Here is a 13,414-nt window from a genome sequence, read left to right on the forward strand (position 1 = left end):
TGCCATTTTGACGATAAATGGTGTGTTTACACAAGGCTGCATGAGAAGGACTCCGAGCCGTCGGAATGTTCGTTATCGGGGCGACCTGCACGGATAGCCTGTCTGTTTACAAACGATTGGACCACATTTTTTGTGAAAAAAATACGAAATTGCTGGCAGTGGGCAAACACAGCCAGAATTTTTTTTGGCAGTGAATGAGTTAATTGGTTTTAGCTGTGTTTTCAAATAAACTATACCAGTGGTTCTCAAAGTAGGGTCCCGGCTCCCCAGGGGTCCTTGAAGGCGTTCCAGGGGGTCGGCAGCAAGTTAATAGTTTATATTATATCACAATCACTTTAACGACTTTAGCCCCCATTTTATACTATTCAAAAATGAGATTTAAAAAAAAAAAAAATTTAATAAAATATATATATATATTTTCAAATCATTTAAAAACTTGTTAAATACAATTATTTTCTTCTGGGGGTCCCCAGCAGAAACAGTTTTCAGATGGGGGTCTGCAGCCAAATACATATTCATTTGGGGGTCCTTGACATGAAAACGTTTGAGAACCACTAGTCAAACTGGTTCATCACATCCTTACCTGGTGATGTGGGCGTCAGAGTACATGGAGGTGCTCTGGGAGGAGGTGCTCTGGGAGTGCTGAGGAGTCAGAGGAGGAGCAGGAGGTAGGTCTGGGGTCTGGTTCTGAACCCTCATCCACAGCATCTGAGAGTCTTTGATCCGGAACATAATGTAGTCACTGGTCTGGTTCAGTGAACCACACACTGGTCTTGCTGGAGTCCAACTGGACTGGGGAGCCTGTGGGTAAGGAAGGGTCGTCACAATCATCACATTGTAGTTGAGTCGACCATTAACTGGCATACAAATAACTGTAATATAATTGTGTATTTGGCACTGAACATTGGAACATATCATGAAAAATATATTTCTGGTTGCCTATAACGACCGTCAACAATCAACAATGCTCCCCCATGCTCTGGAACGACCTACCCCCTCCCCATTAGAACTGCCCAGTCTATTGGGGTTTTAAAATCCCGCCTCAAGACTCACTTCTTTTCTCTAGCTTTTAATGTTGTTTATACTTTTTGTCATTTACCTGTTTCAGTGATGTTGCTAGGTTTTCAATGTAATGGGTCCCGGGACCCAAGGGTGGTCTTTTAGATGGGTCCCAGGGACATTTTATGAGTCCCACAAAAATTCACAGCGTTTAACTTGTGTTTCATCTTATATGGTTATAATATGGTTATATTCATGCAGAACATGTGTCTGAAAGAAATCTACGCAATTCCAAATCTGACAACTTTTAAGTATATGCAAACATAGAACAGTATATAAAGTAAATTAAATAGCACCAATATAGGCTTGCTATTTTAATATAGCAAAATATAAATATTAAAACGGCTATATAAATAGTATATTTTTATATTTTTATATACTAGCTAAATAGGCTTGCTATTTTCTGTTGCCCTGCAGCAGGCTTCAGTATCTTTTTTGTTGGCATGTTACACCACTAACAACATTAATCAGAGTTTATTTTTAATTCACGTTTGTTAAATGTGTACAATCAGGTCTGCTCACGTCACGTTTCAACTGCGCGGACGGCCGCGGACGCTAGACGCTAACGGCCCTTGTTGTGTTAAAAGCAAAAATGTTACCCACAATAATTCGGTCTGAGCATGTGCAAAATGGCAACGTCCATGGATTATTATTATTATTTCTATCGTCTTTCTAAGACAATTTCTACGTGGATTTTATTGTTTATAAAGTAGGATGTGGCCATGCAAAATGGTGGTGTCCCGTGGATTTGTAAAATATTCGAATAATATACCGCGAATATTTTTTATTTTGTCTGTTGTTGGTGACAACTATAGTGCGTCCCATGGACGCCACGACGGTGGCATGAATGCGTCCTTTCTCAATAATGTGCGTCAGAGACGCAGGCCTATGAGCATCTCTGCTGTTTCATATGTTTTATTTTATTTTTTGCTTTTGTCCTATGACAATGTTGTTGCACAGGCCTGTTTCTGTTGTCTCCCCCCCCCCCCCCATGTACAGCACTTTGGTCAATCTTGATTGTTGTCAATGTGCTTTAAGTTTGATTTGGTTTGATTTGAATCAGATCAATTCTGACGATTATGCTAAATAATTACTATCATTATCTCAAATGATAGCGATCAGGCGATCATATAATTACTAACTAGCACACCTACGTCGCACTGTCGATCCAACTGATATGCCCATATACCGTATGGCGTATCAGAGGACACATGCACAAATCGGTGTTGTTTATAAACTCTTTTTTTTTATGAATCAAAAACAACTAATAATACATGGTTTATGTTGCGTCTGACACCAGTGCATGTTGAAAATCTACATACTGTACATCTCCGTGCATTTGACATGGCTTCTGTTGTGTCTGACATCAGTGGAGGACCAGGTTGAAAATCAAATCATGTGTGAATTTGGTTTATGTTGTGTATGACATCAGTGCATGTTGATCTCCATATATGTGTATTTGTGTATTCTATATATGGTTATGTCTGAGTCATAGTGAACTCTATATATGGTTACGTCTGAGTCATAGTGAACTCTATATATGGTTATGTCTGAGTCATAGTGAACTCTATATATGGTTAAGTCTTATAGTGAACTCTATATATGGTTATGTCTGAGTCATAGTGAACTCTATATATGGTTAAGTCTGAGTCATAGTGAACTCTATATATGGTTATGTCTGAGTCATAGTGAACTCTATATATGGTTAAGTCTGAGTCATAGTGAACTCTATATATGGTTATATCTGAGTCATAGTGAACTCTATATGGTTATGTCCGAGTCATAGTGAACTCTATATGGTTACGTCTGAGTCATAGTGAACTCTATATGGTTACGTCTGAGTCATAGTGAACTCTAAATATGGTTATGTCTGAGTCATAGTGAACTCTATATATGGTTATGTCTGACTCATAGTGAACTCTATATATGGTTAAGTCTGAGTCATAGTGAACTCTATATATGGTTATGTCTGAGTCATAGTGAACTCTATATGGTTACGTCTGAGTCATAGTGAACTCTATATGGTTACGTCTGAGTCATAGTGAACTCTATATGGTTACGTCCGAGTCATAGTGAACTCTATATATGGTTATGTCTGAGTCATAGTGAACTCTATATATGGTTATGTCTGAGGGCCATGGGCAAGGGCCCATTATAAGATTTTACCATAGGATTGGGGACAGTCCTACCTTTGGGAGCAGTGTGCAGCGTGCTGTGGTCAGTGGGACGGTGGACACGGTCACAGTGGCAGTGGGAGGGGGTAGGGGGGCCGTGAGGGGGAGGAACGAGGGGTTATGGGAGGCGCGGAGCGGGGGCGTGACGGAGAGAGGGTCCAACTCTTCCTCCGGCAGGTCGGGTAAGATGGGCCTGGCGCGGGAAAGCGCCCGGGCCTTGTCCACCCTGTGAACTCTGGTTCTGGCCTTCTTGGTGGTCCGGGGGGATGGTGGTGGTGAGCGACGTCTCACCGTGCCGTGGGGATCACAGGGATCTGGCTTCAGCTGAGAGGCAGAGCGGACTGGAGCAACGTTGGAGGGGGTTTTCGCCTGCCTATAGGGCTGTCACGGTCATGAAATTATAGCTGACGATTAATTGTCATACACATGATTGTGATGAATGATTTAAATTGTGAGCTTGTAGATCTGCTATTTTCTGAATTTCTAAAAGTTTTTTTCGGGGGTGGAAATGTCTTAAATGTTTTTTTGGTTCGTTTTGAAAATCTTTTGAAATAATAATACAAAACTGTAGGGAACATAAAAAAGTGTGATATAGGCCTGGAATTCCGTCATTTTAGGGGAAAGGCGATTGCAAATGTGTTTCCGTCATTGAACAATGGATCATTATGAATCAAAATTATATTTCTGTTTGCCTTTTTAGGCTTCGTAAACAAAAAGGTGCACACTTCACAGGGCACATATGACAAGTAACTTACATAATGTAATATCTTTATAAAGAAACAAAATATGAATAGTGGAAATAGCCAATATACAAGCTCAGTAGATCTGCTATTTGAAAATGTTTTCAACATGGTAATAATTATGACGATAATGTAAAAAAAAAAATTGCGATTATCTCAAGGAATTGCGATTAGGCTATGATGTAATACTTGTGACAGGCCTACCTGTTTTCTGCACGCGGTCCTCCAGCCACCAGGTGGAGCTCCAGTCGGGGACGACTGGGAGGACTCGGGCGGATGCAGCGACCCTCTTGTAGACGAGGCCGCCTTTCCTCTAATGGAGCGGTGGCCGGAGGCTGGATACACGGCAGCCAATGACACAGGCTCCTGGGCGGGGACCAACATCGTCTGACCCAATGGCGACGGCTGTTGGACCAGAGTACAAACGCTCTCTGCCAATAGGATGACACCTTGCACAGGCGGGGCTTCCGCCACCTGGGGAAGGACTTCCTGTGTGTAGGGCTGTCACCGTCATGAGCATTTTGTTAATAATAATAATAACAATGACAATAATAATTGTGATTAACACATTGCGTGCCAATCTACTCAAACCGAAAACGCGAAATGGTCTTTTTTTTCGCAGGTTCACATTTCATTGTATGCCTCCCTCGCCACGACACATTTCATTGTAGCACACCCGGAAACGGAAATATCCGTACCCGGAGATTTTCGTTCCCACCCGCCTCCGTTCTAAAGCTCCCACTAATCCTCCATTTTCTCGTTTGTTGTTTTTCTCGCTGATCGCTGTTTAACATAAACGGTGACTACTTCAAAATCGCCGATCGAAACAGTCTTCTCTGGGCGTCTCACACAGCTACCCTGTGTGTCTACAAACAGTTGAACGCGCGATTTTAAGGTATTTAGCGAGGTCTGTGGCGACGTGAAAAAAACAAAAAAACAATAAATGAGTACATTATGATATTAAACTCTGGCGTGGAATGTGTTAATGATGTAATTGGACTATTTAACACATTAACCGCCAAGAACGTAGTCCTACGGTCCGTTAAATCCAACTGTTAAGCGCCGAGACCGTAGCCCTACGGGCCACGGTCTTTTCGCGCTAAGAATGTCCGGGTTCACTTTCGGAATTTTTTTGATCCACTTCCGTTTCCGGTTTGATGACCGGAAACGGAATTATTTGGGATCCGGTTTTGACGATCACGTCCGCTCCCATTCTACAGACGAAACTGAAACTCAATTCTCTTCCTGTAGTTTTTTCTCCTCGCATTTCACTGTTTAACGTAATCCGCTCTAACTACAACATGGATGCCCCGTTTGACACGTGATTTTCACTGGGAGATACGTTGAGATGTCGCGGATGTAAACAGACCGTTTACGGCTCAATCTTAAGGATTTTAACAAGATCTATGGCGACATGAAAAAAACAAAAAAACAACAAAAACACCTTGGCACTGGTGAGTACATTATGAGATTAACCTCTGGCGGTCGATGTGTTAATAACTCAAAAAAAATATATATATAAAAAAGATAATAAGACCATAACTGCATCAAAGGTAATCAACAAACTATACTGTAAAAAATGGTCAAACATAGGCCAAATTGTAAAATATTACCTAAGAAAGAGGCAAACATTTGGAAAATAGCTGATCTACTGTGGAACCGAGTGAAACACAATGTAATGCCTCAACTCTGACAATTCCAAGTGCTTGTCAGGGTGGGAGGTCCCCAGTTAAAATATGATATTTTTTTTTTGGGGGGGGGGGGTCGCAGCCTGAAAAGTTTGAGAACAACTCATTGAGATGAATGGAAATGATCCTAAAGGAGTATGCGATTACCTCAAAATGTAAATAACTGCGTTCAGGCCTACCTGTGAGTGGCTGGCGGAGGCAGCGCTGGCTAGCAGATGCAGAGAGCTGTTGTGATACAGGGTGATGACGCCGGGCGGTCTGGGTGGTGGGTGGAGCATCTTTTTGGTCAGGGCCGGGTGCAGCCGCAGGGTGCAGTTTTTGGGGAGGGTGCGGGGGTACTGAGGCTGCTGCTGGCCGGAGGACAGCCTGGCCTTGTGGATCGCTGCTTGGCTTTTCTGGAACGGACACCAAGAAAGCAGCGAGGTTACTTTAAGCGCTGGTTCTCAACCTGTGGGTCGGGTCCACAAATTTTTTTTTGGGGGTGACAGTGAAGTGACAATTGAGGGACTTTTAAGACCCTTTTAATGCCAGAAAAAAAGAAAACAAAACCATCACTGCATCAAAAGTAATCAACAAACTACATTGGCCAAATTCTCATATAAGAAAGAGGCAAACTTTTTTTAAATAGCCGATCCACAAGCTCACAACGCCTCGCAAGCTTGTAGATCGGCTATTTTCACAATATTTACCGTAAATTTCGGACTATAAGCCGCGACTTTTTTCAAATTTTTCGACCCTGCGGCTAATATAACGGTGCGGCTTATCTATGGATTTTTACAGCTAACGGCCACTAGGGGACCTCCTAAATCTATGGATTTTACACCCGCGGCTTATAGTCCAGTGCGGCTTATATATGTACAAATCATTCAATTTAGCTGCTGCGGCTTATATTCAGGTGCGGCTTATAGTGCGAAAATTACGGTAGTCAAACAAAATGTAATGCCTCCTCAACTCCTACAATTCCAATTGCGTGTCATGGTGGGGGGTCCCCAGTTAAAATATGATTATTTTGGAGGGTCCCCAGTTTAAATATGATTATTTTTGGGGGGGTCGCGGTCTGAAAAGGTTGACATCTAAAGGGCCGTTCACAACAAACACTACATCGATGACTATAACCATAAACATTTTTGTCGTGAAACAAAATACACGTATTTAATCATATGCCATTATAAAGTACTAAGATGTACTTGCAAAGCGGTTATTCATTCGTCTGTGCGGAAATAGGAAGTAGGGAATTCCACCGTATCAGTACCGTGATGACGTTTCTAAACGTACGTGATAAGGTTTCTAAAGGAACGGCCAGAGCCTTCCAATGAGGCGCCAGAACGTCAGGCTATTACTTCAACAGTATACAGTACAGTAGGATCAAATGTGGATAAAATGTTCACGTTTCACTCCTTACACAGTTCATGTTCATTGTAGAGCCTTTCTCCACAGATTCACTACACACGGTGAGTGTTTACTGGATGTAGGAATGTTATGGTAATATTATATAAATATATAATATTAATATGTATTTATTTACCTACCAGGGACAATGCACATTAATCACAGAGAGCAGCAGTCTGCGTTGTGTACAATGTGAGGTGTCACAGTGTTGAGTACCTTGAGCCAGTTTGGCAGGAAAGAGGTGTCTCTGTCCACCGGAGGGCGCTCTTCTCCCTGCACAGCTGTGCTGCAGGCCACAGGCATAGCAGGAAGCACTCTGCTCTCACAGAACACCTGGGAACACATGGATGGATTATTGTGTTGCTGGGGTCCACCTTGTTACATTATGTCCATAATGACTTCCAGTCCACCATGCTGTACTCACTCTAATTACATTATATCTGGTCCTGCAACAATAAACTAATCAATAAACAAATGATTCTAATGCTGCTCTTGCTTAATCAATGTATTCAATTGATAACCCTTTTCGGCAGCTTTAATGTCAATGTATTATTATTATTATTATTATTTTTTCAACTATCAGATGTATTGCCATTAAAACAGGCACACAAAAGTGTCCTTAGAAGAAATTTCTAGGTTCTATTCAATTACCCTGAGTTAAATCATAAGATGAGAAACTAAAGGTTTATTTACACTCCCATCGCACGAGTGTGTCGCTTGACAAAAAACAACCGATCCAGCTAAATATTGATTAGCTTGTGCATCAGATTTTTTCTTTCATTTTCGTTCATTTTGTCGACTACAGTATGTCTTTTTTCTCTGACGAAAAAAAAATTGCCCATCTACATACAAGCTCACAATGCATCGCAGACGCATTGTGAGCTTGTAGATCGGCTATTTTCAGCACAAAGCTAAGTATCTACTAAAACTAGACTTAAACATTTCAGATGACTAAAATATGACTAAAAATAAATGGAATATTATTCAAAAGACTGATTAAAACTACTACTATCAAAATTTTCTTTTTTTAAACATAAAAAATAAAAAAATATATATATATATCAAAAGTATGAAAAAATATATCGTCAGTGTCCAGCCGGGACCAGCTAACTCCATTTTTTTCTTTTTCATAAATCAACGCTATTGAACCCCCTCTACATCTGTGTAATTTTTTTTTAAATAATAACATATGAAAAGTATTAAAAAGCGCCTCTGACGAAAACTCCTAACTCCATTGGACCCTCAAACTGTCCGTCAAAAACAAACAACTCCACCCTCCTCTTAGGCTCTCGAGAAGCTCTGCTCTGTATGAGGCAGACAGGGAGAAGATTTTTCAATGCTTTTGGGAGAACATAAACTGGGAAGAGAAGAGAATGTATGTGCAAGGTTTGATAGATGTCACCCCAGTAAAGAGGAGAAGGGTGTCTTCACAAAGGTCATCTGCTCGTGTTTTCTTTTTAAATGTTAATGGACAGAGAATGAGTGTGTGCAGGAGTTTGTTTCAAACATCTCCAAGAGCTCAAGGAGATCATGCCAAAAGACTTTCACAGCTTTTATGACAATCTAAAGCACTAAGAAACACCCACCACACACACGCAACACACAACAGTGTGATAATAAAATGTTGATAGGTATATGATAGGTAAATTCAACTGTGATTGTTATTGTTAGTGCAGTAGGCTACAGATTTATTTGACAGATTCTATTTTTCATGAATGTATTTTGTATTTATATGCCATTTATTTATTGTTGGTGTGCCATGATCGCTTTTGTTAAATACATGATTGAGTATTGAGGCAGAATTGTTTGTTGCACTCAACTGTAGAAGAACAACAGTGGTAACAGTTAGATCCATGGTTGTTTACAATGCATGTTAAAATAAAAGTTGTTTAAGTACAGAATTCAGCTTGATCTATAGTATATGAGGATGGCGCTCACCATAAATAGCTGATCTCCAAGCTCACAATGCGTTGTGATGTGTTGTGAGCTTTGAGATCCAATGCCAGCTGTTCTTATCAATGATGGACAAAACCTCCTAACTCCACTTGCACTGGATTTGGGTAAAGTGGTGATAATATAATGACACATGCAAGTATCTGATAATATATAAAGTCACAATACCAAGTTTGATGAGGCAGTATTGCTTCGTTTTAAAAATATAAGGTTTTCTTCATTTTCTGAAAAATTGATATTTTGTTTTTCATTTCCTGAACAATTACCATTTTGGATTTAGCTGGTTCCGGCCGAACAGCAGAGATATACAATATCAAAAAACAAAAATATCTCAAAATATGTTGTTCCAGAGACCCCCAGACCCCCCACCCCCCAGAAGCACAACATTTTACGATTAAAAAAAAATAGCAGATCTACAAGCTCTCGGTGCCGTGCTATGAGCTTGTATATCTGCTATTTAAAAAAAAAAAATCTTAAAATGACAGTTATGACACAGCTGCGTTCCCGGTCTAAATGGACTTAAGGAGGTTTGTGCAGCTGCCCACAGACCTTGATGGAGTTGCCTGGCGGTCCGTTGGGGCCGTACATCTCTACGATGCGTTTGCGGACGTCCTTGACCTGGTGGGTCTTGCGGAGGAGGTAGGTGCAGAGCTGCTCGTCGGGCAGAACGGTGTCCTCAAAGTGTTTCAGCCCCAACGCGATCAGACTGGAACCAAGAGGCACAGAGGAGCATGATGGGAAGGGGGGAGGGGTGCAGTTGGTGTGTACAAGTCAGCCAATGAGACTCCAAAATATGTTTTGTAGTTTAAAGAAAATTCTGCCATTACTTAGAAGTTGCACAGTCAAATTATGGATTTTGTTATGTGTCTGATTGAGGTTTGATGTTTTATACGGCATGGCTCTGCAGGAGTGAAGCCGTCTAGAATGGGGTCTGTCTGTGAGTCCGGTGCTAATCTCACAGGCCTCTGTGAAACTTTGTATGCACGCTGCCAGTAGGCCACAGAAGTACCTCCACTATCATTTCTTTTCATGTTTTATACTTTAACTGAAAAACTGAACGACTTTAATTTTATAATGGAAGTTAAATGGGCTCGGATCAGCAGAAACCTTGCCCATATTTGGAGTCATTCGTCGTAGATACGTCACAAATGACTGATGTCACAAGCTGGTCACATGACGTCTGAGATCCACATTGGAACCACGCCGTTCCTAGATATCTACATAGAAACGACGCCCGACCAACGGTTGGAGCACCTGGCCAACCTGGAGGCACTGTGGAGGAATGGAACCCCAGTGTGTGTGTGTGTGCGTGTTTGTATTACTATAATTGTGAGTATAATAACACAAGCCTGTGTTTGTGTGCGTGTGTGTGTGTGTACCAGTCTTCTCCAGGTGTGTAGTAGATCTTCCTGGGCAATCGGGGCATCTTGCTGGGGTCCAGGTTGCGTATGGGGAGGAGCTCTGGGTACAGGAACACACGCCTGGTGGCAAACAGCCAAGCTGTATCTGCAGGCAGCTGGGGGAACGCAGTACCTGCACACACACACACACACACACACACACACACACACACACACACACACGCACACACACACACACACACACATCAGAATCAAACATGTGAACATCTTCTGAACATCCTGACATTATTGGCTATCTGGGTTTTCCTCTGACATGATTGGCTAGCTGCATGCCCCTCTGAAACGATTGGCAGTGGTGTAAAGTAACTAAGTACATTTACTCAAGTACTGTACTTAAGTACAATTTTGAGGTATTTACTTTACTGGAGTATTTCCAATTTTCAATACTTTTACTTCTACTGTTGACCCAGCATGTGGAGAGTCTGCACCATGAGGCCAGTGTCACCAAATCACCGTAACGATCTCCTCTGTTACTATAGCAACACCGCACACACACACACACAAACACACTGAAAACTTTAGTTACTAGTTACTTTGCAGATATAAATTGTTACGTTATAAAACATACATTAACCACTTTAGCCCTGTTTTATACCTAGGCTATTTGAAAATAGACGATCTACAAGCTCACAACGCGTCACATCGTGACGCGTCACATCGTGACGCGTTGTGAGCTTGCAGATCTGCTTTTTTCAAACAACGGGTCCTTTCCTTTATTTACCTTCCTTGCTAGCTGCATGCCCCTCTGACATGATTGGCTAGTTGGGTTTCACTCAGATGTAACAGGCCTCGCTAATGGCACAAAAATGTAACACTACTTTATTCAACAAAAGATCAGACTTTTTCCAGTTTTCAGAAAGAGGATAAGCATACTGTTGTGCAGACGTGCGATGCCTCCACTGTGAGTGAGTTCAGATAAAGAGACAACAATGTAGGGCTGGGCAATTCTCCAAAAATACATCCTGAAACAGGTCGTTTGTGACCTTAACCTTGCTTTAATATCCTACGTGTACCTTGTAAGAGGCAGTGTGTGGGCAGTGTTGGGACTAACGCGTTACGTAACGCAACTACTTTTTGCAGTAACTAATAACGTACTGTAACTAGTTACCTTTTCCAATTCAGTAACGCTGTTATAGTTACTGTGATTTAAATAGGTGCGTTACTGCGTTACATTATGTGATCCAACTGAACCGTCTCCCCCGCGGAGCAGCCTGCCTGTCATCTAAACAGGACAGGCAGGCTTGGATGGATACAGGCAAATCCAAGCGATCCCTCTCGCTCTAACTTGAGAAAGTGAAAGTGGCCAGAGAGGAGTGATGATTGGTTAACAGGGGGTAAAATGTCAGCCAAATCGGCTAGTCCTACAACAATGACGGGCTATTTTCGCTGCACGACACCATCGTACAACAAGGTATAGAGAGCCTACGTCAGGGTTCCCACGGTCATGAAATTCCTGGAAATATTTAGAAATTAGGAAGAAAAAAAAATCTGGAAAAAGTTTGGAATTAATCAAATCCTTTGGAGAATGTTTGGATATACATTGTTTTTGGCTATAAAACACATGTCTCAAAACATGCGTAACATTGTGTGAAATGCCTGTGGCCTAATGTGTACAGGGCGTCACGTGACAAAAATAATAGATCTACAAGCTAGCATGTTGCATCATGATACGTTGTTAGCTTGTAGATCTGTTCTTTTTGTTACGTGACACCTTCACTCAAGTCTGTTTGGGGCAATGATAACACACAGGTGTAAGAGCCTCATTATATTGCACCGTATGCTTGTTATAGACCTGTTAACGCATTGAGACCGGGAACGAATCTCAGTAACCACTTAAACCATTATTTTATACTTTGGCTATTGAAAAATAGCAGATATACAAGGTCATAGCACGGCACAGAGTGCCACGCTATGAGCTTGTAGATCTGCTATTTTTGAAAAATCGTGAAAATCTTTTAAGCGAACATTTGTAACTAAATCTTTGCTTCTGGGGGGTCCCTGGAACAACCTATTTTGAGATGGTGGTCTGCGGCCAAATACATCATTTTGGGGGTCCTTGACATGAAAACGTTTTTTTCATTTGTAGAATCCCCAGAAGCAAACATTTGAGTTACAAATGTTTGCTTTAAAAATATATAAATTCAAAGATTTGCAATCATTTTCATGATTTAAAAATAGCAGATCTACAAGCTCACAGCGCGGTACTATTTTTGAATAGACAAAGTACAAGATAATGGTTAAAGTGGTTCAAATCTAAAATGACAGATGCTTTCCCAGTCTTAATGGGTTAAAATAGTAAAGTTATGGAAAGGTTTGTGGTTAAAAATGTGTGGGAACCCTGCAAGCAGAATAAATCAAACAATCCTGACCTTTAATGTAATTTTTTAATGACCTGTAATCCTGACAATTACCTGACCTCAGAGACTGTCCTAACTGAACACTTGATCTTTTTGGCACTTTTTGGCACTTCTCATATTTATTTTTATTTATTACTTGTTGTTGCACTATGATGTGGTTTGCACTGTCTTGTCCAGTCTTGCACCAGTCCTGTTGTAAACTGCGCTCCACTGCATCAAACCAAATTCCTAACATGTCTACATGTCATGGCAATAAAGTCTTCTGATTCTGATTCTGATTGTGATTCTGATTCTGAATCCTCCACACACAACGTTCACACAGTCATGAAGGTCTTACTCCTTTTCTTGGGGAGCCACCTGCAGGCGACGGGCGCAGCGGGCAGAGGGGCCGTCCGTCTCTTGGCCTCGTCTAGGTGCAGCTCCTGCAGGAGGTCCAACGCGCCCTGGAGGTTGGAGGCCCTGAAGCTGCTGCGGTATCCTGGCTGCCTGGGGCGCTGCGCCTCCTCCCGTTTCCTCGCATACTGACCCAGCTCCTCCTGCAAGCAGAGAAGAGAGGAGGGACAAGGAGGAAGTGGAGGAGAGGAGGTGGAAGGAGAGGAGTTGTTAAAATGTTCAGAATGATTCAACATTTTT

At 41.7% G+C, this 13,414-nt stretch overlaps 1 protein-coding gene across 1 annotated transcript in view; it reads right to left on the reverse strand.

Moving 5' to 3' along the window:
- gon4lb (gon-4 like b) overlaps window positions 1–13,414 on the reverse strand; it is a 54,221-nt gene that overhangs the window by 16,308 nt on the left and 24,499 nt on the right. Inside the window, exons 17-24 of the mRNA XM_080427058.1 lie at window positions 13,119–13,317; window positions 10,383–10,536; window positions 9,553–9,709; window positions 7,267–7,383; window positions 5,841–6,056; window positions 4,178–4,474; window positions 3,249–3,614; window positions 584–801 (exon numbers count right to left, since the gene is read on the reverse strand). Coding sequence (XP_080283184.1) covers window positions 584–801; window positions 3,249–3,614; window positions 4,178–4,474; window positions 5,841–6,056; window positions 7,267–7,383; window positions 9,553–9,709; window positions 10,383–10,536; window positions 13,119–13,317 — 1,724 coding nt within the window. The remainder of the gene's footprint in view (window positions 1–583; window positions 802–3,248; window positions 3,615–4,177; window positions 4,475–5,840; window positions 6,057–7,266; window positions 7,384–9,552; window positions 9,710–10,382; window positions 10,537–13,118; window positions 13,318–13,414) is intronic.

Source organism: Gymnoscopelus braueri (genome assembly GCF_963280865.1).
Source record: "Gymnoscopelus braueri genome assembly, chromosome: 4".
Taxonomy (NCBI): Eukaryota; Metazoa; Chordata; class Actinopteri; order Myctophiformes; family Myctophidae; genus Gymnoscopelus; species Gymnoscopelus braueri.